The 25,606-nt window shown below is 40.8% G+C and overlaps 1 protein-coding gene across 1 annotated transcript; it reads right to left on the bottom strand.

Annotated features, from left to right (window-relative positions):
* Window positions 1-4,458: 4,458 nt before the first annotated feature.
* On the bottom strand, window positions 4,459-24,372 carry LOC126212660 (ankyrin repeat domain-containing protein 6-like). The gene is made up of 3 exons (XM_049940083.1): window positions 24,239-24,372; window positions 16,964-17,113; window positions 4,459-4,939 (listed from the first exon to the last, which is right to left on the bottom strand). The coding sequence occupies exons 1-3, from the start codon at window positions 24,370-24,372 to the stop codon at window positions 4,459-4,461; spliced, it is 765 nt and encodes a 254-aa protein (XP_049796040.1).
* Window positions 24,373-25,606: the final 1,234 nt, after the last annotated feature.

The following is a 25,606-nucleotide window of genomic DNA, read 5'->3' on the forward strand; positions in this document are numbered from 1 at the left end:
GAAGATAAGTTTGGATTCCGTAGAAATATTGGAACACGTGAGGCAATACTGACCTTACGACTTATCTTAGAAGAAAGATTAAGGAAAGGCAAACCTACGTTTCTAGCATTTGTAGACATAGAGAAAGCTTTTGACAATGTTGACTGGAATACTCTCTTTTACATTCTAAAGATGGCAGCGGTAAAATACAGGGAGCGAAAGGGTATTTACAATTTGTACAGAAACCAGATGGCAGTTATAAGAGTCGAGGGACATGAAAGGGAAGCAGTTGTTGGGAAGGGAGTGAGACAGGGTTGTAGCCTATCCCTGATGTTATTCAATCTGTATATTGAGCAAGCAGTAAAGGAAACAAGAGAAAAGTTCGGAGTAGGTATTAAAATCCATGGAGTAGAAATAAAAACCTTGAGGTTTGCCGATGACATTGTAATTCTGTGAGAGACAGCAAAGGACTTGGAAGAGCAGTAGAACGGAATGGACAGTGTCTTGAAAGGAGGATATAATATGAACATCAACAAAAGCAAAACGAGGATAATGGAATGTAGTCGAATTAAGTCGGGTGATGCTGAGGGAATTAGATTAGGAAATGAGACACTTAAAGTAGTAAAGGAGTTTTGCTATTTGGGGAGCAAAATAAGTGATGATGGTCGAAGTAGAGATGATATAAAATGTAGACTATCAATAGCAAGGAAATCGTTTCTGAAGAAGAGAAATTTGTTAACATCGAGTATAGATTTAAGTGTCAGGAAGTCGTTTCTGAAAGTATTTGTTTGGAGTGTATCCATGTATGGAAGTGAAACATGGACTATAAATATTTTGGACAAGAAGAGAATAGAAGCTTTCGAAATGTGGTGCTACAGAAGAATGCTGAAGATTAGATGGGTAGATCACATAAATAATCAGGAGGTATTGAATAGAATTGGGGAGAAGGGGAGTTGGTGGCACAACTTGACAAGAAGAATGGACCGGTTGGTAGGACATGTTCTGAGGCATCAGGGGACCACAAATTTAGCATTGGAGGGCAGTGTGGAGGGTAAAAATCGTAGAGGGAGACCAAGAGATGAATACACTAAGCAGATTCAGAAGAATGTAGGTTGCAGTAGGTACTGGGAGATGAAGAAGCTTGCACAGGATAGAGTAGCATGGAGAGCTGCATCAAACCAGTCTTAGGACTGAAGACCACAACAACAACTGGGATTTGGGAGTGAAAGTCGATGTTATCTGACAGATGTAAGTACGTTTTGTAACAGCACATTACAAATGTGTGGGAAATGAATTATTTGAGGCAGTTGTTCGATTCTCTTTAATTAAAGGGGATCTGATGATATAATTGTAGATGGGCTGATGATATGGTGTGAATATTGCTACCAATGTTAGACTGTAATTAAATTCACGAAGTATTCCGTCACCTGTACTGGTGACAGAGAAGGAAATTCAGTCTGAATTCAGAACTGGAAACGCGTTGTAACCAAACGCCTTATTTGGTAGTAATCTGTGTGTGGTGCAGTTACCACTAGGCGAACATTTCACCACATATGCTCCTGTCAAGTATTTTTCAGTAATAAAATAATATAAAGAAGGGAAGAAAACGGATCCTAGCAATTATAGGGGAATCTCCTTCTTACCAGTGACCTATAAGATCTTGTCTAAGGCGCTTTTAAAAAGAGCAGAAGAAATACTTGACAAACAGCTAGGAGAGTATCAGGCTGGATTTAGGAAGGGAAGGTCATGTGCAGAACAAATACTAAATTTAAAGAACATAATAGAAATGAGGAAAATCAGGAACTTAAAATATGTAATTACTTTTGTGGATTTTAAAAAAGCCTATGATTCAATTGATATCTTAAAAGAATTGGGACTCGATGCTAAAACAACTGCAATAATTAAAGGTACTTTGAAAAATACAAAATCGAAAGTAAAATTTAGAGGAGATCTCTCAAAATCGTTTGAAATAAAGTCAGGTGTTCGACAGGGAGATGGTATGTCACCTCTGCTTTTCAATTGTGTCTTGGAGAAGGTAGTTCGAGAATGGAGGAAGGCCATCAATACTAAAGGGATTCAACTAGGGATAAATCCAGACAAGATCACTGTCGACTGTTTAGCCTTCGCAGATGACATGGCATTGATTACAGATTCACTAGACAATGCCCAAGAAGAAATAAGAGAACTACAAAAACAAGCAGCCAAAGTAGGACTACAAATATACTATGAAAAAACAAAGTTTATGACAAACATCTGTGATGCTCCTCAAAATATTGCAGTTGACAACAACACAATACACTAAACAGATTCCTTTAAATACCTAGGAGAGTGGATTACATACAATGCCAAAGAAAAGATAGCTATAGAAACTAGAGTGCACAAAATGGAAAGAGTGTTTCATATGACCAAAAACGTTTATAATAAAAAATCCTTGTCCTGGAACACGAAATTAAGACACTACCAAACAGTGGCCAGACCTGAAGCTCTCTATGCGGCAGAAACACTTAAACTAACAAGAAATGGAGATCTTGAGAAACTAGAGAAGGTCGAAAGAAGAATTTTAAGGAAAATACTGGGAGCTAAAAGAAACGATAATGCTGAATACAGGTTAAGACCAAACAGAGAGCTATATCTGAAAACGGAGAAACTAACTGATGTAATGAGGAAGAGGAGACTACAGTTTTTTGGACATATATTCAGAATGGATAACAACAGACTAACCAAGCGGACATTCACATTACTCAATAGCTACAAATCCAAGCCAGCATGGTTCATAGAGACTGAAAAGGACATTGAAAATGCTGGAGTTACAATAGACACAATAGAAAACAGAACACATTTCAGAAAGGCAGTTCAAAAGGCAGAATTTCAGGAGAGAAAGAAAATAACTTGACGAAAGTGGACTCAAGAAGAAAGGGAACAACACTCTAAAAGGATGAAGGAAATTTGGAAACTGAAGAAATCTAATACAATGAAGAGTAGCCAAAGTTGATTCATCGTACCCTCCAAATGGGTTATTCGAAAGAAGAAGAAGAAGAAGATAAAGAATTGGTTCATATAACTTATCTGGATGCAACCAGGTGACATCTTTAAGAACGGAAGATATTTTATGATTTGTGGCTTAGAAAACGATTGGCTGCATTGCTATGAGTTGCTTGCGCTCAGTTGTTGAGTTTTGTAGAGGTTTCTCAAGAAATGTTTTTCAAACTGTTTCCTCTAAAGAAGTGTTGCTTATTTTAGTTTTTTGATATCTCTCATTCTAGTGCTTGTTGGAATATCACTAGAACAATTATATGTTCTCCACTATGTTGGGCACACAGAATTTTGTTACCATTTAAGGGGCTCCAGAAAGGCTCAAAATCATGAAAAGTTCAATTTTTCTTTTTTGCGTTTTCTGAATCTGCAGACTATTACCTTTTAATAGATATATAATTTATTCAATTCCGAAGACTACAACTATTTTTTAAATTTTTTTAAAAATGTGTTCTACATGGGCGTGACCCACTGTGGCGCTGTTAAACTGCTGTCAAATGGTGTTATTATTAACGTCCGTGTTCATCAGGTACATTTTAGTGATGTGAGATAAAGTATGTGTTGTGGATAACCTGTGATGGTTTAATATATATCGCTGGTGTGATTGTCGATTGTTTCATGTTTATTTACTCTGTCGTTATCTCGAAAATATTCGTAATTAATTCTGTTTCTTGAGTCTCTGTTTTGTTGAAGTATAATAATGAGTAAAAGTAAAGTTATTAGAAATCCTCTGAAGGCTTTTAAGAAAAGGAGAAATGTTGGAAAGCCAAAGGTATTTAGAAATATGGGAATGAAGATAGGTTCTAACGTGGTACGAGCGATGCTTGCTTTAGACAAGGAACGCCTTCGGGCTGCAGACAGGGCTGTAAAGAGTCTAGAAATACAAGCAAGAGTAAACAGGAGGAGGAACAAGAAGAAGCTGGAGGAGGAGTTTGCAGAGGATGAAGATAATCCATCCTATGGACCTGGAATGCACTAAAAAGTTAATCCAATCTTTGTCGCTCGATTCCCAAAACTTTTATTTTCTCATACTAATTACATGTTTTCTAAGGATCTTCCAAACATATTTGTTTCAATCTTTCAGTAAATGTTACACAGTACCTTCTGCATAATTTAACACAGCCTTTTTCCAAAAAACTGTATATTTTTGAATATATAAATAAAAAATTGCAAAAAAATGTTGTGAATTTTCATTACAATTGAAAAAAAATCATCTTTAATAACTGAACTGAAATTTTGTAAAATCCCTGTGTTAAGTTGTAGCCCATATTCCAATAAATAATCTGTAAAAAGTTCAACTTCCTACCTCAAATACTTTGTGAGGAAAGATGTAATTTATAAGCGTTATTTTAACATTGCAAGTATAGGGCGTTCTGGAGCCCCTTAATTTTGATATAACGAAATATAATGTAGTGAATTTTATTTCCTTACTGACATATGGTACTGTTATGTTAGCATCTGAGCGAGTTTCTGCTGGTTGTACTGCCTGGTGAGTTGAAGAGGGGTCTTCCCACCTCCGTCCCTGACCTCTCTGTCGGCCCCTGCCTCGAGCAGTGCAGCTGCCGACTCTTCGTGGCCGAAGACTGCCGCAAAGTGCAGAGGCGTCCTCTCCAACTCGTTCCTGGCGTTGGGGTCGGCTTCCCACTGCAGCAGTAGCTGAACCAGAGCCGTGTGGCCGTACAGTGCAGCCACATGCAGGGGAGTGCTCTGCCCGCCGTCTCTGGCGTCAGCCTCGGCCCCGCCCTCCAACAAACACCTCGCCACCTGCAGGTGTCCCTTATCTGCTGCCCAATGTAGGGCAGTCTGCCCGGACGCGTCCCTCATCCTGACGTCCGCCCCCGCCGCCATCAACAGGTGCAGCTGCTCCAGAGCCCCCTGCTGAGCCACCTGGATCAGCCTCCTGTCGCCCTCTTCTTCAGAAACGCTCCTGCACAAAACGCTGAGGTCCTTGAACTCTACAATAAACACTGTCACAAAACCATGAGAAATATCACAGAAACAAAACTGTCAGCAGGTATGAATAAACATCTGTCCTGTGTCAAACAAGAAATCCCTTTTCTGTGATACAGAAAAACAGATTATCAGGTACAGACGCTCAGCACTACCACCTCATCAAAGTCTTCATCCACTTTCCGACCAAAACTCCTGAATTCCATCTGATACATAATTCAGTTGTCAAATTTTGTCAAACACTAAGCCCCTTCAGCCCCATAATTCTATTGTCATTCATCATACGCTTCACTAACACAGACAGTTAGTACAGCCAACAGTAGCTCTCTGTGTGTAGCAGTCCCTTCGGACACTTAAAAAGCAAATACACGAAATTAATCACATATCAGGCAATTTCCTTAGATGGAAGCAAATAAATACCAGACCACTTACTCGTATATTTTGTGTCATGCGGACACCAAGAAGAGAAAATGTTTGCAGTACACGAAATAAGTTGGTCAACATATTTTAGATACAACAAAGACACCAAATCAGCTCTCCCTGTGGCCACCCCTTCACACAAACATATAAACATGTCTTCACTGAAAGATACCCATCAACATCTGCACATAATCTCACACCCAAACACCAAGCCTACACTACTGAATTGCTGCACACTCACTCACTGTTTAACGAGATTATTCTTATGGCTGGCCGGAATGGCCGAGCGGTTCTAGGCGCTACAGTCTTGAACCGCGCGACCGCTTCGGTCGCAGGTTCGAATCCTGCCTCGGGCATGGATGTGTGATGTCCTTAGGTTAGTTAGGTTTAAGTAGTTCTACGTTCTGGGGCACTGATCACCTCAGAAGTTAAGTCCCATAGTGCTCAGAGCCATTTGAAACATTTTTTATTCTTATGGCTCCCATGTCTCCGAATGCAGCAACAAAATCTATAGGCCTTAAGAAGAAATTAATACCTCATCAACTTATGTACGTTACTCATATTTCTGTAAGCCTACTTAGCTACTTGAACATATTGTGTTCCTTACGCTATTGATGTTAAGTACTGAGAAACGGCACTTTGTCACTGGCATTTGATAACCTCAATCCAATGAACCCAACAGGTAGTAACTACATTCTAATACCATAACTTGTGTGTTACATGTGGTAAAGAGTGAAGTGCAGCAAATTATTTGTACACCAAAGACAATCAATAGTAAAATTCTTTTAATATCATGCCAACGAAGATGTTACAGATCATGAACCCCATATACACTAACCACACACACACACACACACTGTCTACAAATATTATGCGCACATGCAGATGCTGATTTCGCTGTTCCAACTGAAATAGTCTTTACAAGCAAACAAAAGGACTGACTCATGCAGGTCGTATGTTCAAAATATGTCTTTGTTTTCTGACAGATGTATGAAATGTTTTTTGATGTTTCATATCGAATAGTCAGGCAGACAATTTAGAATTGTCAGTGAGTGCACAGTGACCAACTGCCTGGAAGTGGTTTCGATCCACATGGGGTTTTCTAGCCCAGGTTCTGCTGGAACTGGAGCACCTTTTCCCAGCGTGGAGTGTGCATTGGTTTATAGGGACCTGTAGTCTTACAGGAAATACTAACAGTGGTAGGACTTCGTTATAAAACACACATAGCATTGGCAGAGGTCAAATTCCCATGTGTTAATCGTGCAGGTGTGGATCAAACACTCAACTGTGGAGCTGGCCACTCTGGTATGGAGCAACCAAGGTGGCTCTCACACAGATGTCCGTATCTGTGTCTACCGCCAGTGTTGTACTGGTAATCAGCTGGCTGCTAGTATGAATCAGTGACACTATAAGACTTTTAGCCTACTGCATCTATCATTATTATTCTGCAGTTCCTTCGACCAGCTGTTTAATTATCAGCTGGATGTCTCATCGCTTCCAATACAAGAAACCGCTGCTCCAGTCCAACAGATGTTCAGAGCAGCTGAGTTACTTTACTGTATGCTGGGACATTTGTAAGGGGTCTTTGGTACCTGTGTAATTGGTTGTGAATATAAGGTGAACTATATGCTCTAAACTGTTGTTAAAGCAGTCACATATGTTCCCGCAGTGGGAGGAGATTGTTTTGTGTGTGGTTTCTGGGACGGGCAGAGATGGCAACTTATTGGGATGTTTCATTTATGATGAGCACTATTTGAGAAGATGTACCTCATATAAAGAATACTGGAAGTGCAATGAATTAAATACAGTTAAAAGAAATGACCGAGTAAAGAACAATTAAATTATTTAAAATAGACTGAAATAGCAATCAGTGCTAAGCGTTCAGATATACTTAACTTGCAGCATAGTGAACCAGAGAAGACAAATGGAAACTGATTATAGACCAGCACCATAATTACGTTTCCCTCATTACAGTGAGCACTTACCTTAAACTTTTTTTTATTTTTCGCTGTGACAGATAATTACAAGCAGCATAATGGCGACCAGACGAATTCAGTTGAAGAGTGTGCCTCTATTTGATGTGGATGTAAGTTGCTCTGGTGATAAAAAAATTTTCCCCTTATATATAAATCCATACAGCATTCCTTGTACTTAATGTACCGTGCAAAGGTGGTTCAGTGGTTCGCACATTGGATTCACATATTGGAGAAAGATGCATCAAATCTCTGCCTGGTCCTCCAGATTTAGGGGCTTGCTATGAATTTTCCTAGATTAGTCTCAACAAATACTGGGATGGTTCCTTTGAAAGGGTCATGGCTGATTTCCTTCTCCCTCCTTTCAAAATCCGAGCTTGTGTTCCAACAACCACACTGTGAACAATATGTTCCACTCAAATCTTCCTTCCTTCTACGAAAGACCATTACAGGCAATGCAGATGTGGACTTATTAGCTTCCTATACAATTTCTCCATGACTGTGAACATGTTATTAAATTCATTCTATCAGATGACTTGATTTGTGTGATCAGCATGGCATTTTTTTATATTAGTATTTACTAATATCTGACGTCAACTTAATGCAGTGGAACATAATCAAGTTTATGATATATCTAACCTATATTGATCCAGAGGTTTTCGCTAGGGGACTCCATTGCAATTAAGAGACATCTGTAAATAGGACTGTGGTTGTTCTGCAATATTTTCTTATCCTCCGTGATGTTCAGGGGCACTGCTTGAGCTCCACTGACTGTGGTTCACAGCAGTACTTTTGTTAGCTGTGGCGTAGCGGTACAAAGGCAGTTCTGAAGACGTGTGCCACGCCACACTGACAAACATAGCACTGCCTGTGTTTGTTAGCAAATGTGGTGGGCAGTGGAAGGAATGTTGCTACATTATTTTACTGATGGCATTTGTGTCCATGAAGTTTACATTTGGAGATTATCGAAAATTCCCATCTAAGGGTCCTTTATCAGTGCAAACATTCTCTTATGTTTACACTCTGCATCAACAGAAACCATTTATCCTGGTCAAATTAAACTAGTTCATGTTCAGCCTATTTACGTTTCTATCTATGCCCATTTATGAGAGTTTGGAATCTTTTTATACTCCACTACTTGGACATATGTTGTTAAAATTTTCTCGATTTGCTATAAATCTTCCTTCTTTTTGGTCAGCAAACTGATTTGGTTCGTTTACACATCCCTGATTTACCATCTTCATATTGGAAACCTGAAGTCCTGGTAATGTTTCGAGACTGGTTCCATTTTGTGTTGCGTCTAACGTTGCAGACAGTAGCCATCCCTATTCAATCTGGCTATGTACTGCTAATGGTGTCATAAACTGTCCATTAACATTGAGTCAGGAGGGCTCATCTATTACAATGTTGTACCTCATGTTCATCGCCTTTTTACTTTTCACTCGATCATACACATTGTCAAAACCCGAATGGTAACGACTTTTAAAACGTGTTTGTGTATCTTCAGCAAATCTAACACGGTTGTAGTGCCTTGGCAACCACCTACAATGTTTAAAAGAAGTAGTGTCAATGTGTTATGTAATGAGCGTGCTAAAATTTGAACTTCATATTGAGTAATGTTGTCAAGCCACAGTCTTATTTCTTTGAGAGGAATACCCCTTACCCTGCAGTAAAGTGTCTGTGAAATATTGGTTTGGCTGATAACTTCGTTATATGTGCGTATGAGGATTCAAAAATTTTTAGGAGCGTTCAGATATTGGAAAAGGTATTCCATCAAGGTTTGATGCTTTAATCCTGAAGATGAGTTGATCACCTCTCATATTTCTCGTCTGGTGAAAGTCATTACCTACTGCAGTAGTTCTGCTCTATCTCTCTCTGGATTCACGTGCAGGGTATTTAAATGTGTAAAAATATTTTGCACTTGCTTCCCACATCCGGCATTCTGTTGCATTTCATCTACCTCTTCTTCTGGTGGCTTCTTTGCCCTTCTCCTTTACTGTGTAACGTGTAATACTGAAGTTTCGTTTCTCGCTGTGTTTATTTCCGTGTGTATTTGCCTTGGTTGTAAAAATTAGTCATGTTATATTGATTATTATGGTGTTTGCCTCGTCCTCAAATGGTTCAAATGGCTCTGAGGACTATGGGACTTAGCATCTGAGGTCATCAGTCCCCTAGAACTTAGAACCACTTAAACCTGACTAACCTAAGGACATCACACACATCCATGCCCGAGGCAGGATTCGAACCTGTGACCGCAGCGGTCATGCGGTTCCAGACTGAAGCGCCACGAACCACTCGGCCACACCGGCAGGCGTTTCGTCCTCAAAAAATCACATTGTGTGTTATCTACCTTTTGGTACTGGCCATGGAGCCATATGGAAAAATCGTAATCATTTGTCGTTTTCATTTGCATCACTGTACACTCGTTTGTGCACTGTATTAGGACTCATCTGATGTTCAGGTTTGCGTAATATAGGGACCAATGTATCCAGTTTTAGAAATGTGGGTGTCACAGAAGTTGTGTACATTTGTGCGAGAGTCGTTTAATAAGTAATGCCCCGCACTTTTTTAAAAAAACATTTAACCTACGTAGCCGACGTGTCACGTTTGTTCCGTGCGCCGATGAAGTTTCGAACTGTTCTGGCAGATGGCAGAGCCGTAGTACAGCGTCAAAATGGCGTTTACATGCGACTCACGTTACAAGCAGTGTGCTGTTATTGAACTGTTGTGTGCAGAAAAAGAAACATCCATAAACATTTGTGTGCAGTGTACGGCGATGCTGCAGTTGATAGGAGTACAGTTGGACGATGGGTAAAGAAAGTTACAGCCTCAGGAAATGTAGAAACAGAGCTCCATGATAAGCCACGCATGGGACTTCATATCACAGCCACTGTTGCAGACATGCTGAATCGTGCGGATGCCATTATTCGTGCCGACCGGCGCATCACAACTCGACAATTGGCTCTACTGTTGTCGGTCAGCATTGGAAGTGCGTCTACAACAAAAGAGACTCTCAGATATTCAAAGATGTGTTCACAATAGGTATATATATATATATAAAGGGACAAAGCATGGTCACTGCCCACTGTGACACTGAATGCCACCTGGTGACATTTGGGGCATGTGGAGCAGTAAATAAAGTATATAACCGAAGACGAATGGGGAATTATTCTAGCAGTGATGAAGACCACAAATGGGGAACCCCACTGATATCAACGACTGAGATAAAGGGCAGATGGTTATGGGCAGTAGTATGGGAACTAGAATCTCAAAAACAATGAAGCTGGTTTCCTGTTTGCATGTTTCTACCGCGAGCATCTGTGGAAAGTTATTGAACGACAGTGAAACGACTAGTCTGCGAGAAGATGTAGGATGTCTATGCCTCACTGCAGAATTTGGAGGTTGGAGGATTGTCTGCTGTGAGAAGCAGGGTAGGGGATGATCTGGGACAGGCACAAGTCCTATGGAGCATACTGGCTAGTGCAAATTGCTGACCACGGGGCTCTTTGCAGCAGACACCAACGCCTTCACATGTCGGCCCAGTCGTAGCGCCAATTACTGCTGTAACAGGCGCTGGATCATAGGGGCTGGACTGTAGGTCAGTGTAGATGTGCTGCCTGGTTGGATGAACCAAATTTCTTGCCGATGATCGTGTTCACACATGCCGTCATCTAAGCAAACGTCTGGTCGAAACAGTTACTTAGTTCGTTCGTATTAGTTAGTGAATTACTTACACGTTCCATGGATCATTTTGCACGATAGATCGTAATGATATGTGACGAGTCTCTTTACATTCACATCGCAAGTTAATTTGTTCGTATGGCTACATTCTGAGCATTTCTAAGCTTTCCTCATCCTCTTTCTTCAAAAAGAAAAAAAAGATGCTGTGAGTCAGTAAGTGTTACCTGCCACCTTTTCCACATTACGGTAATAAAAATTCTTCTATGGAATAGAAGGAGATGTCAAGGAGAAACTTTTACAGTTTGTTTTCAGATTTTTGTTTACAGTCTATCAGACATTTTATATCACCGGGTGAAGATCAAAAATTTTTGTTGCAGCATTGCACATCTTTTTTCGTGCTAAAGACAACCTTCGTCTGAGGTAAGTAATGTGATTTTTCCTTCTGATTTTGTAATTATGTACATCATTGTTCCTAGATGTCTAAAAAATGATCGTGGGTGAGCACCATATATTATTCTTATTTCACTTTTTGTGCAATGAAGACTTCCATTCTTAAAGATGAGTTACCCAAAACATTACTCAATATGACATTACTGAATGAAAATATCCTAAGTACACCAATTTACTGATTTTTTCTCCCACAGATTTGCAGTGATTCTAAGTACAAATGTGGCTGAACTAAGTCGTTTTAGAAGTTCGAAAATGTGCTTTTTCCAATTTCAATTCTTGTCAATATGGAAACCTAAGAATATTGAAGTTTCCACCATATCTATTATTTCCCCACAATGTTTTACACTTATCATTGGTATAGTACCCCTAGATGCACAGAACTGAATATGTTGTCTTTTTAAAATTGAGGGTGAGACCATTAGCAGAAAACCAGTATATGATACTTTTAAGAACTTCGTTACCATTTCGTTTATTTCTGTTTGATTGCCTGGATTGATCACAATAGTAGTGCCATCTCCGAAAAGAACTAATTCTATTTGTTGTATATTACATGGAAGATCGTTTACATATTTAAGAAACAATAGCCTTCGAGAATCCCATAGGGCTTCTCCCCAGTCAGAATTACGTCCCCAGACTATATTAGTTGAATTACTATCTAAAATTTTCTGTATTCTTTTGATATGGTATGACATTGTTCACTCTTTGGCTACATCACAAATTCCATAAAACTTCAAGATATCTACGAAAATACAGTGATTTACCAAGTCAAATGCCTTACAAAGATCGCAGAAAAACCAACCGACACTATTTTATTATTTAATGTTTGTAAAATATGGTGAGCGAACGTGTAAATGGCATTCTCAGTAGGGCATTTCTTCTCAAATGCAAATTGCGATTCACTGAGGATAATATCGTTCTAAAGTAAGATGCTGCTCTAGAATACATCACCCTCCGAAACAATTTTGGAAAATGATGTCAGCAGTAAAACAGATCGCTTGTTATTGACATCTCTCTTATCACCTTTGTTAAAGGGGAGTTTAACTCCGGTATATTTCAGTACCTCTGGAAAAATTCGTTAAGTTTGCGACATATTACATATTTCAGAGAATACAGGGCTTGTTAAATAGGAACAGATCATTAGTACGCTATTGGTAACACCATCATAAGCAGAAGAGCTTTTGTTTTTGAGTGAATTGACAATTTTTTTAATTTCAGAAGGAGAAGTTTGTGATAAATTCGTATGACTGAATTTCATGTGTGCTACTTTTTCAAGATACAGCTCTGATTTTTTTTTTCTTGAACTGTTTATCCCTACGCTTTGCACTGTATTTAAGAAATGATTGTTATACACTTTGCTACCCATGACTCATCATTCCATCTAGTTCAATAGTGATGTCATTGTGTTCTATGATTGGTTGTCCTGTCTCTTGTTTCACTACATTCCATGCAGACTTAAGTCTGATGTCAGAAGGACAGATCTCTGATATTATGAGCATGTTACTTGATGTTTTAATAACCTTTGTTAGTAATTTTGAGTAGTTTTTGTTGTGTGCAACTACTGTAGGATCCCTGTATGCTCCATGTCATGGATGAAGCTCGGCTGAGGGAGTGCTGTGCCATAAGAGACATAAACAGAAGTTTCTATGGGATCTGTGGGAGTAGTCTGCCTCACCATGACAGCTGTGACCTACTTGAACATTATTGCAGCACTTGTATCACGTCACACTCTACATCATCCGTGACAAACAATGGCACCTTCAGCATGTTAACTGGCCATAATTGTGTTGCAGCGTTATGAGGATTACGACAGTGAACTCACATTGATGCCTTGGCCACCAAACTCGCCCAACGTGAACTCAATGCAACACATCTGAGGTACTGTCAGGGGCCAACACTGTATCCAGAGAAGTCACGAGCCCTTGATTTATGGGAACTGTGTGATCTTCTCATAGACATATACCTCCAGGGAGCTACAAACTACTTGAATCAGTTACATTCCAAATTTGGACGAACACGCCATTAAGCAGGTGATCGTAACTTTTTGGCTACTGGTGTGTGTGTGTGTATGCTCATCCACATGTGCAACCATACAGAATGTTATAACGGACTCAGTAATGTGGCCAGCAGCCTCTTAGATAACTATACTTCACAAGCGCTGTTTGAGACTTGCTTTTGTACGAGGGCCGTTCAATAAGTACTGCCCCACATTTTTTTCCTCAGAACATATTTATTGTTAAGAGTCAGAATTTGGTGACAATATGCACAACATGTCTTGTCCATGTCCTATTTTTCAGTGTAGTCTTCATCAGGTTCTATGGACATACGCCAATGTTGTGGAAGAGAATGTATTCCCTGCTGGTAAAAGGAAGGAAAGGGAAGCAACATGTAAGAACGGTGAAGCTGGTCACCTGTTCGTTTGCTACCATCTTGAGCACCTACAGAAGGTAATTGAAAGACACTGAAACCTTTAATAACTTAATTTGCAGCCATGCCACTATGACTTTCAAATCTTTTAAAACTGTTGATATCTTACAGTTAATCCTGTCTTGAAATAAATCTGCAGTGTCATCCACATCACCAATATTACGTATGTGCCGTAACAGAGCGTTTAGTTTACTTTATTGATTTGTATGGCTTGTAAGCAATTCTGCTGAACAGTCTTTCTGAACATTCTTTACTTATGCCTGCACACAGTTAATATTTTAAGTATTTTATGGTCTTCCACGGCCCATGATATATTACATAACGTCCTTTGTTCGTCTTCATAACCATTCACTGGCCATCAAAGAGCGAAGTCTCCAGTTTTTGCCATACCATATCTTGTTAAAAACATGTCTACATACACCTTTCTCTAGACGTTCTTCTGTGCAGCCTCATTTTCTTATTAACTCTCTCAACCAATTCATTGTTTCACTTTGCAAGTGTTGTCCTAGTTCACTTTATTTTGTGCTCCAATTCTTACTGCCTCCTCCAATTGCTTTTCTCGGTTTAGACAACCTGTTGCGATTACATGTTGCATGTTTTATTTACTATTTACGTATTTTTTGTCCTCCACAGTTCTTCCATTCCCAAGTCATATCTCTCCCGTCTTTCCATTTTGTTGCCTGATTTTTCTTGCATTCTATTCTCTACGGAGCTTTTATTTATTTTGATATCAGTATGTGATACATAACTTAGTCTTATCGTGATGATACTACGTACATACTGTAAACGTTATTGATCATGTGTTTGTGCATGCATGTTACTATGTTGTCCTATATTAAGAGGTTTCTGTTTTTTTTATAAAGTGATCCTCACTATGTTGTGCCTCTGCTCTGTTCCCCATACCTTCTTCTCACTGTTTGTTAGCATATATCTCTTGTGTCAAATGACTCATCAAAATTTTATTCGCAAAATATGACAAAGTTCTTCTGGGCTTGAGTTCCTGTTACAGTTTCGGCAAAAGTGCCCTCTGTCTTCTGTGACTGCTTATTCTGCATCAGGACTTCAAATGCACAGTGGAACTGTACGTAATCGCAAATAGATTGCTGACCATCCTAATTAATAAAATCACCAAGTTCTTGAAACGCTATATAGGAGGAATATAGTCTTGTAAGTCAATTCATACTTTTCTCACTCTGTTGTCGAAATACTCGTTTTCCTGCCACGTTTCCGATTGAATAGTGGAGAGATTTCCATATTATAGAATAACTTGGGGCGTTCTGCTTTGATTAATCAGTGACTTTAAAATAAACTGCAGCGCTAATGATGCTGTAAACCCATCAATTCGCTGTCACGTAGAGATTTTTATTATTAATGCAGTTTTCAACATTCACTAACATCCATCACTTATTAATCCAGTTTTCAACATTCACTAACATCCATCACTGTCTATCTTCCTGGGGGCCTTTGTCCCGTGTCACGCGGGGTCGGCCGTTTTCCTATTGATACGGCAGTGTTAGTTACAGAGGGTGGCCAGTTGCCATTCCTGCCGCCACCCCTAACCACCACAGGATGGAATTAGTGTACCCCAGCTGTCTGCGTCTCGTGTAAGCAATGGAATTGTGCGAAAGTTTTTCAAATGTCTGCGAGTCGTGCAACCGATGAGGAACGTGGGGACCAGCCTGGTTTTCACCTAGCGGGATTGGGAAACCACCTAAAAACCACATCCAGGCTGGCTGGCATACCAACCCTCGTCGTTAATCTGCCAGACGGATTCGATCCGGAGCCTGCGCGCCTACCCGAATCCAGGAAGCAGTGTGTTTTCAGTCTCAGCTATCCTGGCGAGTTAACTAACATCCATCCCTGATTTCCAAAATCCAAAGTGAGTTTCAGGCTGGAGTTATGCAAAAAGTGCACAGTGATGAACGAGAAACAGCACGCACAGGAGCTGAAATTCTGTCACATGCATGAGGTTCTTTGCATATAACAAGGCGCAGTGGTCCACATGTTTCCACTCAACTGTGCTCATAACAGAACAGACTGGATTTCTTGCCTATCACATGCAAGTGGCTTAACCATTAGGCCACCCTAGCATACCAGCAGATCTCACATAAACTTTCACTGTGGCTAATGACACCCATGATTTCCAAACATTATCACTAGAGGTTCTCATACACATTCTTCGTAGTAACATAAGCCACGATCCTCCACAGACTCAATTCTCCCAGCGTTGCTATTCCCTGATAAACCTGTGGGATAAACTCCGCTACTAGCGTTTGGAAATCAAAGGTGGAAACATCAGTGAAGTGGAAGACTGGGCCATAACTGGAGGCATGCTTGGGCAGACTAATGGTTCAGACGACTGATGCGATAAGCAAATATCCAGTTTCAAATCCCGATGTGGCCAAATTTCCAATAGACAACACATATTCAGGTGACCAAAGAAATAATTTAAAGTAAATTACAATTATAGTTAATCACACACTCGAAACAAGTGATATCATACTCTTGTGAAGAATATCCATTTTTTTGGCCATTCTACCTCTATTTCTGCTTACTCTTCCTTTATTTCTTTCATAGAACCTCCGTACAGTGATATTCACACTTATTCATTCCAATAACACCTACGATTATCTGAATGATAATACACAACAACAATGCTTTCACACCTATTTCCTCCAGAACTAATTTGTATGATACATAATCATCACTGAAAGAAGAGACTGCATAAAAATCACTATATAAAGAATATTTGGGAAAGGGTGTATTTCCCGTATAGTGTAAGTTCGTTTCGATGATCCTGTACTAAATATATTTCACACCCACTCAAGCCTCGAATTTCTTCATATAATAATTAAGTATTATAAAAAAGAAATAATGTGTCCAGACAAATTAGCCATTGAATTATCAAAAAAATTGAGAAATGAAAATCAATTTTTTATGATTCGTGTCGAAACAGGTGGTATTCAGAAATGAAACTCGATTTTTTTATGATAATGTCCCAACAGGTGGTATTAGGCACGTGGAAATTCCGCTCGTCAAGTGCCGAAACTCACCGCAAATGAGAGACGTCGGCGTCATCAGGTGGTGGAGTGTGTCGGGCAGCCGTGGGCGGCGCAGCTGCGGCAGGAGTCCGGCCTTGACCGCTGTGGGGTTGACAGTGAGTGCTAGGGGTGGTGGACCTGCCCTCTGTGGTAGATGGTGTACTGCAAAGAGGGGCATCATGATGGTGGGCATTAACACATGGGACCCAGGGGGCTGCTTACTAAATGCAGTACCGCTGAGGGTTTGTCTACAGTGATAATAGAACACACCCTGACCACAACAGTTAGCCTGCCAGTTAACATGAATGACTCACCAGTAAATTAACCAGGTTCTACACTGTTTCCTCTAAATTCCACACAGCAGTATATTAGCATGCCAACAACAGTTTATTCAAATTCAAGCACAACAGATGGTAGGGTAAGGTGACCTACCGATGATACAAAATCGCAGATTTTGTCTGTATTATTGAAAGAAAAACATTAAAGGTTACAAAACATTTGTAAATCTTAGAGAGTATAATCTGTCTGAAAATGACGCTATTTCATTTTTTAAAGTTGCAAATGTAGACTAGAAGAAAATTTTAAACGTTGGATCATTTCTTTTGACTGAAGTTCTTAAGCAAGGTATGTGTTGCTCACAATATGATACGCATGTGATAATGTTACATGCACTGGAGACAGAAGATTGAGGTCTTAAAAATGAGGCAGACAACACACAAAACGATACATATGTGTAAGTGGGATTTTTCTGTGGAGCATATATATGTGATAAATACGTCAGAGACAACTGCAGAAATTTCTCTGCTTTTTTTTCTTTTTTTAATATTATAAAGTCAACCACCAATGGGTAGGACCCCAATTCAAAATTAAGAGATACACGAAATAGCATATCTTATAATTTTTTAATTAACAGAAACAGGACCATTAAACACTAAGAAGGTTCCTCATTTGATATTTTCCACCCCAGTAGCATTATGAGGAATTGAAAATTTCCCTATCACATGACTCTTATTGATTACAGATGTCATTTTTGTTATTTGAAAAATTATTTTCTTCTTGAACACAAGCTTCAGAGACATAGCTTCTAGATCTTTTCCAGCATTTTTTTTCTTTTTTGTTTGGTTCAGATATATGTGTAGCTGAATGAACTCCTCTTTCCTCCTCGAAATTCACCCAAAATAAAATTTACTCCACCTACATGTTCTGGCTATGTCACTGCAATATAAATAGTGTGGATTCTCAAATGGGATAGACGTCATCAATGCTGTCACCATTCTTCAAAGAGATCGGGATCAGAATCAGTTTTCTCAATTTCCATTTTTTTTGTATTTACCAGAGCTTTGGTCACAGGTGTAGCTTCGTCGCTCTCGTTCTCTTGACCTACTATTTTTTATTTGGAGGCTTTTCTTTCCCAGCAGTGAGTTTATTGCTGGAGTTGTGGTCTCTGGCTGTTGTGCTGATGGCGTCTGAGAAGGGCGACAACGTGCAGTGCTCAGCTGAGCGGCTGGTGGCTGGGATGCAGGCGGAGGTGTATCGCTTTTTGGATTCAAATGTCTCATGTTTTGGAGTGGAACGTATTACGTTTAAGGATTATATTGAATGCTTAATAAATATCTCCATATAACAAATGTGACAATAATTCAGTAGGTACAGAAAAGTTTTCTGTGCCTGGGCCACAAATTTGGTGGGTACATAATCAGTAGTTACATAAGTGTGGCAAATGTTCTAGAGCTGTACATACATTTGTTTCTAGTATGAAAGTGCTGTTTGTCAACTTTTTTTACTGCCGAAGTGAAGCTTCAAATGGAAGCACAAATTATCAGTTACTACTCCTAGAGAATGAGGGAATATCTAATAGTAGGAACTTTTGTGACAGGTATTGATCTTTATTGAATACTCTAGGCATATCGTGTTTTGGAAAGTTTTGCATGTACCAGTTTTAGGAAACTTTAACCTACACACTTTGCTCAACAGCTGAGCTGGAGGGATACAATAACTATTGGACAGGACAGTTCAAATGCATACCAACAACAATCATACAGAATTTAAAGGAGGGTCAGCGTTGGCCGTAATATTGATGTTTTATTGACAGCAGAATCGATTTTCGATCACATAGTGATCATCTTCAGTGCTGTGGTGTACAAATTAAACTCAGACACTGGTATCAAGTTATCAATAACCAAAACTGCAAAGCGATCACATTGGTTATTGATAACTTGATACCAGTGTGTGAGTTTAATTTGTACACCACAGCACTGAAGATGATCACTATGTGATCGAAAATCGATTCTGCTGTCAATAAAACATCAATATTACGGCCAATGCTGTCCTTCCTTTTAATTTGACATATATAGTTGTTGTTCACACAGCGCTCCAAGGAGTCGCCAATCAGTCATACAGAAATTAGAACAACAACCATTGAATGTACTTAATGTGATACTCTGATCATCAGATGATGTTTGAAGGATCTGAAGGTCGTGCAACAGGGATCAACCTGTAGGAGGCACAGACAAGAAAAGGACAGCAGGTTTTGAAATCTGCAGAAAAGGAAATTCAGCGAACGAACTCATGCAGAAAAGTGATAATCAGTGTTGTGATTATTAGAGGTGGATCAGTAACTGCAGTGCATGAGACACAGAAGGTCATCAACAGGGTCCTTGAGGAAGGAAACCGTGCACCATGCATTGGAGGCCAAAAGCAACGCCATAGAGAACAGGCTTGGTTAGTGGGTAGAGTCTCGATTCCCGCTCCTTCATGTATAGTGTTTTGGCTGGTAAAATTTCCCCTCTCTGTGTGTTGTAGAAGCTAGCGCACAGCACATTTTCTGAGGCACAACTGAACAGAAACGAAAAGGGAACTTGAAGGATAAACACAACATCATGGGGGACTACCTGGAGTTGTATTCTTTTCAGGTGCTCACAAAGTGTCTGAGGAGCAAACAGCTACATCCTGCCACACATGTGCATACGTCAGATTGTTTATTGGATACCACACCATCCATACACGCTTCGAGTGAGAAAACCAATATTGAAACTTCCTGGCAGATTAAAACTGTGTGCCGGACCGAGACTCGAACTCGGGACCTTTGCGTTTCGCGGGCAAGTGCTCTACCAACTGAGCTACCCAAGCACGACTCATACCCCGTCCTCACAGCTTTACTTCTGCCAGTACCTCGTCTCCTACGTTCCAAACTTTACAGAAGCTCTCCTGCGAACCTTGCAGAACTAGCACTCCTGAAAGGATATTGCGGAGACATGGCTTAGCCACAGTCAGGGGATGTTTCCAGAATGAAAAGCAATATTGTTTGTTGTTAAAATTACAGGGGTGTAGCATATACGAACCAAGAAAATGAAAGAGATATACACTTACGAGCCAGAACATTATACTCCTGACCTACTATGGATGGAAACCCTTACCGGCAATATTAGCGTCATTTGGCGAGGAATAATTGCTAGCCAGGCACACACATGGTGCATGCAGTGTCAGACCATGTTGTATGCGTGTAGAATGGGTAAGGTGTGCAGTCTATCTGATTTTGACCGAGGGCAAATTGAGATGGCCTGAAGATTCTGCACAAGCATTTTGGGAACTGGACTACTTGTTACGCGTTTGAGAAGCGCTGGGGTGAGTGTCTTCAACACGTGATCAAACCAAGGTGAATCCACGTCCAGATGTAGTGGAATTGGGCAACCACCACTCATTACACTTGTCAGACGTCGTAGACTGGGCAGTCTGCTAAAACAGGACAAGCGGCGAACTGTGGCGGAAATAACATCAGACTATAATGCAGGGCAAAGTAGATGTGTGTTTGAACACACACTGCGCCGAACACTCCTAATTATGGGCCTCCACAGCTGATGACTGGTGCATGTGCCAATGTTAACACCACGACACGGGCAATTACGACAGAAATGGGCATGTGACCATTGCCACTGGACGTTAGCCGAGCATTGCATACCTTCTTCACCATGCCTGCGGTAGGACTCAAATCCGTCGTCTCCCACGGAAACAGCTCCTTGACACGGGTACTTCAGCATAGGGACAAGCTGACAGCGGCTCCATTATGCTCTGGGGAACATACGCGTTGGCATCCATGGGTCCACTGGAGCTCGTGCAAGGCAACGTGACGGCCCAGGAGTATCGTACACTCGTTGCAGACCACAGACACCCCTCTGTAACGATCAAATTTCCTGGAGTCAGTGGAATTTTTCGACAAGTTAATGCACCACATCAAAAGGCCAGGAGTCTTTTGAAGTGGTTCGAAGAACACAGCGGCGAGTTCCAATTGATGTGCTGTCCCCCCCCCCCCCCCCAATGTGCCACATATGAACCATCTCATTCACACCTGGATTGCGATTGAACGTGGCGTCAGAGCTAATCGCCCTCCCTCCCCAGAATGTACGGGAATCAGGTGACTTGTGTGTGCAGATGTGGTTCCAAGTCCCTACAGCGACCTACTAAGGCCTCATTGCTTGCATGCCATGGTGCGTCACCGCTCTTATCTGTGCCAAAGGTGGACATGCTGGCAATTAGGTAGGTGGTCATAATGTTCTGGCTGATCAGTGTATGTAAACATACAGGTTTAGCACTGGGCGTGAAAACAGAAATTGGTCTGACCGTCTGAATTACTAAACCTAAGGTTTCTACAACATCATTACATCAACAATAGTAAGTCTTAAAAATGCCGCTGCCCTGCACGACCATTGCTGCCTTGCTGCAGCATACGAGTACAGTGTTCCAAGTGCTGGTATTGTGTGACACTCTGGCTTCTCATCTCCATTTTTGTTGTATGCATTTATAGTTACCTCATTGACATCACTAACAGAGACGCCCAACAACTTCAATTACTGCTTTGTGTAAACAGGTTTACAGCAACACAATGCACCGAATCAGCAGTCCTGGTTGCAACCTACACACATCAGTGTCAGATTCTGCACTGAGCAGCACATATTCGTGTACAAAGCAAAAATGCCTCATGCCGTGAACACAGTCAGTACGTCCGTTCTCGTGACAGTTGGTCCCAAAATCCAAGTAACAATTTGTTGAACACATGGAGTTAAGCACAACTAATCACTGCAAACAACGATACTTTGCTCAAGTGTCAAAACAATTTATGCAAGTCTTATAAACGTTCTTCAATCGTGATATACAGGGTGATCCACTGATCGTCACCAGGCCAAATATCTCACGAAATAAGCGTCAAACGAAAAAACTCCAAAGAACTAAACTTGTCTAGCTTGTAGGGGGAAATCAGATGGCGCTATGGTTGGCCCGCTAGATGGCGCTGCCATAGGTCAAACGGGTATCAACTACTTTTTTTTAAACAGGGACCCCCCATTTTTATTACATATTCGTGTACCACGTAAAGAAATATTAATGTTTTATTTGGACCACTTTTTTCGCTTTGTGATAGATGGTGCTGTAATAGTCACAAACATATGGCTCATAATTTTAGACGAACAGTTGGTAACAGGTAGGCTTTTTAAATTAAAATACAGAACGTAGGTACGTTTGAACATTTTATTTCGGTTGTTCCAATGTGATACTTGTACCTTTGTGAACTTATCATTTCTGAGAACGCATGCTGTTACAGCGTGATTACCAGTAAATACCACATTTATGTAATAAATGTTCAAAATGATGTCCGTCAACCTCAATGCATTTGGCTATACGTGTAACGACATTCCTCTCAACAGCGAGTAGTTCGCCTACCGTAATGTTCGCACATGCATAGACAATGCACTGACGCATGTTGTCAGGCGTTGTTGGTGGATCACGATAGCAAATATCCTTCAACTGTCCCCACAGAAAGAAATCCGGGGACGTCAGATCCGGTGAACGTGCGGGCCGTGGTATGGTGCTTCGACGACCAATGTACCTGTCATGAAATATGCTATTCAATACCGCTTCAACCGCACGCGAGCTATGTGCCGGACATCATGTTGGAAGTACATCGCCATTCTGTCATGCAGTGAAACATCTTGTAGTAACATCGTTAGAACATTACGTAGGAGATCAGTATACATTGCACCATTTAGACTTCCATCGATAAAATGGGGGCCAATTATCCCTCCTCCCATAATGCAGCACCATACATTAACCCGCCAAGGTCGCTGATGTTCGACTTGTCGCAGCCATCGTGGATTTTCAGTTGCCCAGTAGTACATATATAGTCGGTTTACGTTACCGCTGTTGATGAATGACGCTTCAGCGCTAAAGAGAACGCGTGCAAAAAATCTGTCATCATCCCGTGATTTCTCTTGAGTCCAGTGGCAGAACTGTACACGACGTTAAAATTCGTCGCCATGCAATTCCTGGTGCATAGAAATATGGTACGGGAGCAATCGATGTCGATGTAGCATTCTCAACACCGACGTTTTTGAGATTCCCGATTCTCGCGCAATTTTTCTGCTACTGATGTGCGGATTAGCCGCAACAGCAGCTAAAACACCTACTTGGCCATCATCATTTGTTGCAGGTCGTGGTTGACGTTTCACATGTGGCTGAACACATCCTGTTTCCTTAAATAACGTAACTATCCGGCGAACGGTGCGGACACTTGGATGATGTCGTCCAGGATACGGATCAGCATACATAGCACACGCCCGTTGGGCATTTTGATCACAATAGCCATACATCAACACAATATCGACCTTTTCCGCAATTGGTAAACGGTCCATTTTAAGACGGGTAATGTATCACGAAGCAAATACCGTCCGCACTGGCGGAATGTTACGTGATACCACGTACTTACACGTTTGTGACTGTTAAAGCGGAATCTATCACAAAGCGAAAAAAGTGGTCCAACTAAACCATTCATTTTACGTACTACACGAATATGTAATAAAAATTTGGTTTCCTATTTTAAAAAACATAGTTGGTATCCGTTTGACCTATGGCAGCGCCATCTAGCGGGCCAACTATTGCGGCATCTTGTTTCCCCCATCGAGCTAGACGAGTTCGTTCTTTGTAGTTTTTTTAGTTTGATGCGTATTTCGTGAGATATTTGGCCCAGTCACTATCAATGGACCACCCTGTATATGTTCATTGATGTATCTGTTTTGAAACATGGATCAATCTAGAGACCTGATGAACCTGTTATGGGAAGGTAAAGAAAGTGTTATGAAGTACCTCAACACAGCTTGTGTAGCTGTCAGGGAAGGTACAGAACAGGCACTGCTAAGCAAACTCAATGTCAAGGGCGCCACAATGTACCGCGAAGTGTTGGCTTGTGGGCGGACACCTATGTGTATCTGGGACGGTATGGGCCATCCCGCGAGTGCGTACCCTATTCCTGGAGGTGGACGCGCCGCTGGCCGTGCCTCCGCAGCCGACAGCGCCGCCACGGCGCCATCCCCCGGCTGCAGTGGGCCACGGATCTCCACGGCCGCGGTATCCTCAGCTTCATTCGCCGTCGCCATTGTAGCTGATTCTGAAACATGGCGTCACTGAGCTCACCTTCCGCTTAACACATTACTCTAGATATGTGTTACAAGGCATCAGCAGTCCCGTGTCAAACAACAGACCATCACAAATGAATTGCAACTGATAATATCTGTGCTACATCAAACTGGTGACACGGTGGAACAGCTCTAAAATGTTGCACAACAATCTTTTAATGACTTTTCTTTCTGCTTCAGCACATTTAGTTACCATAAAACGACCCAAATGGGGTGGAGACCTCATTCTTCTAATTTTTTTTCCTACAGTGGAATATGAACTGATCATAAAGTTATTTGAAACCGAGATTTAGTACAATACCTGCAAGGTCAGAAGGAGTTATAGTTATACTTTATTCAACGAGTTATCTTTCTACTGTGTTTAGTTATTGAGGAAATACACGAAATCTTACGACTGATATCTGTATTACTCTACTCGTTGCAGTTAGTGCAGTATGTTTCCTTCGGGTGTTGGTTCATACAGTGGACTGACAATCTGCTAGTGAAGTGTGGGTCGGCTGTTGGTTCATGTAGTGGACCGATAATCTGCTAGTGAAGTGTGGACAGCCTTACTAGAAAACATTTCCTCAAGGTGGCAGCTGGAGACAGATGGCAACTCCTTCTCAACACTTTTGACATATCATATTCCAGCAGGACAACACTTAGTGATATAAATGAGAGTGATAGAATACGTTTCCCTTCAACCAATATTTCTACTATAGTCTTGTAACTAGTGTCATGCTACCACAGCTTTGTACATGATACTGATGGTAGCAGATAATCACCACTGTTATTAATTTTCAGTTGGACGATCTGTATCTAACAGAAGAAATTGTCAATACTAGTTCATACTGCGGGACTAGAAGGTTAATGTTTGATGGCCACAATGCCGTTGAAGTGAAAGGGTAAGTTCATTTACTGCAATTATTTTGTTTCAGCCTACCCTCCCCTTTGATGAATTCATCTTAAATCATGAATTTAAGGTAACTGTGGTCCCGCTAAATAATAAGAATGGACTATGCATAAACAGTATTCCTCCCATACTTGTGAGATTTCCTTCTCAGCTGTCTCCATGTTTAAATCCATTTCTCATTCCAACATAGTTATGAAGTACTGTAGTCACTTGTACGAAGCATACAGCACAATCCACACACACACACACACACACACACACACATATATATATATATATATATATATATATATATATATATAT

Source organism: Schistocerca nitens, chromosome 11 (genome assembly GCF_023898315.1).
Source record: "Schistocerca nitens isolate TAMUIC-IGC-003100 chromosome 11, iqSchNite1.1, whole genome shotgun sequence".
NCBI lineage: Eukaryota > Metazoa > Arthropoda > Insecta > Orthoptera > Acrididae > Schistocerca > Schistocerca nitens.

What these genes read in the sequence shown, in the direction of transcription:
- LOC126212660 (XM_049940083.1), bottom strand. Translation starts at nt 24,372, where the DNA reads ATGGCGACGGCGAATGAAGCTGAGGATACCGCGGCCGTGGAGATCCGT. An exon ending in CGTCCACCTCCAGGAATAGG is followed by an intron (nt 17,114 to 24,238) that starts GTACGCACTCGC and finishes CCCTCTTTGCAG; the next exon opens with TACACCATCTACCACAGAGG. An exon ending in GCCGACGTCTCTCATTTGCG is followed by an intron (nt 4,940 to 16,963) that starts GTGAGTTTCGGC and finishes CGTTTTGTGCAG; the next exon opens with GAGCGTTTCTGAAGAAGAGG.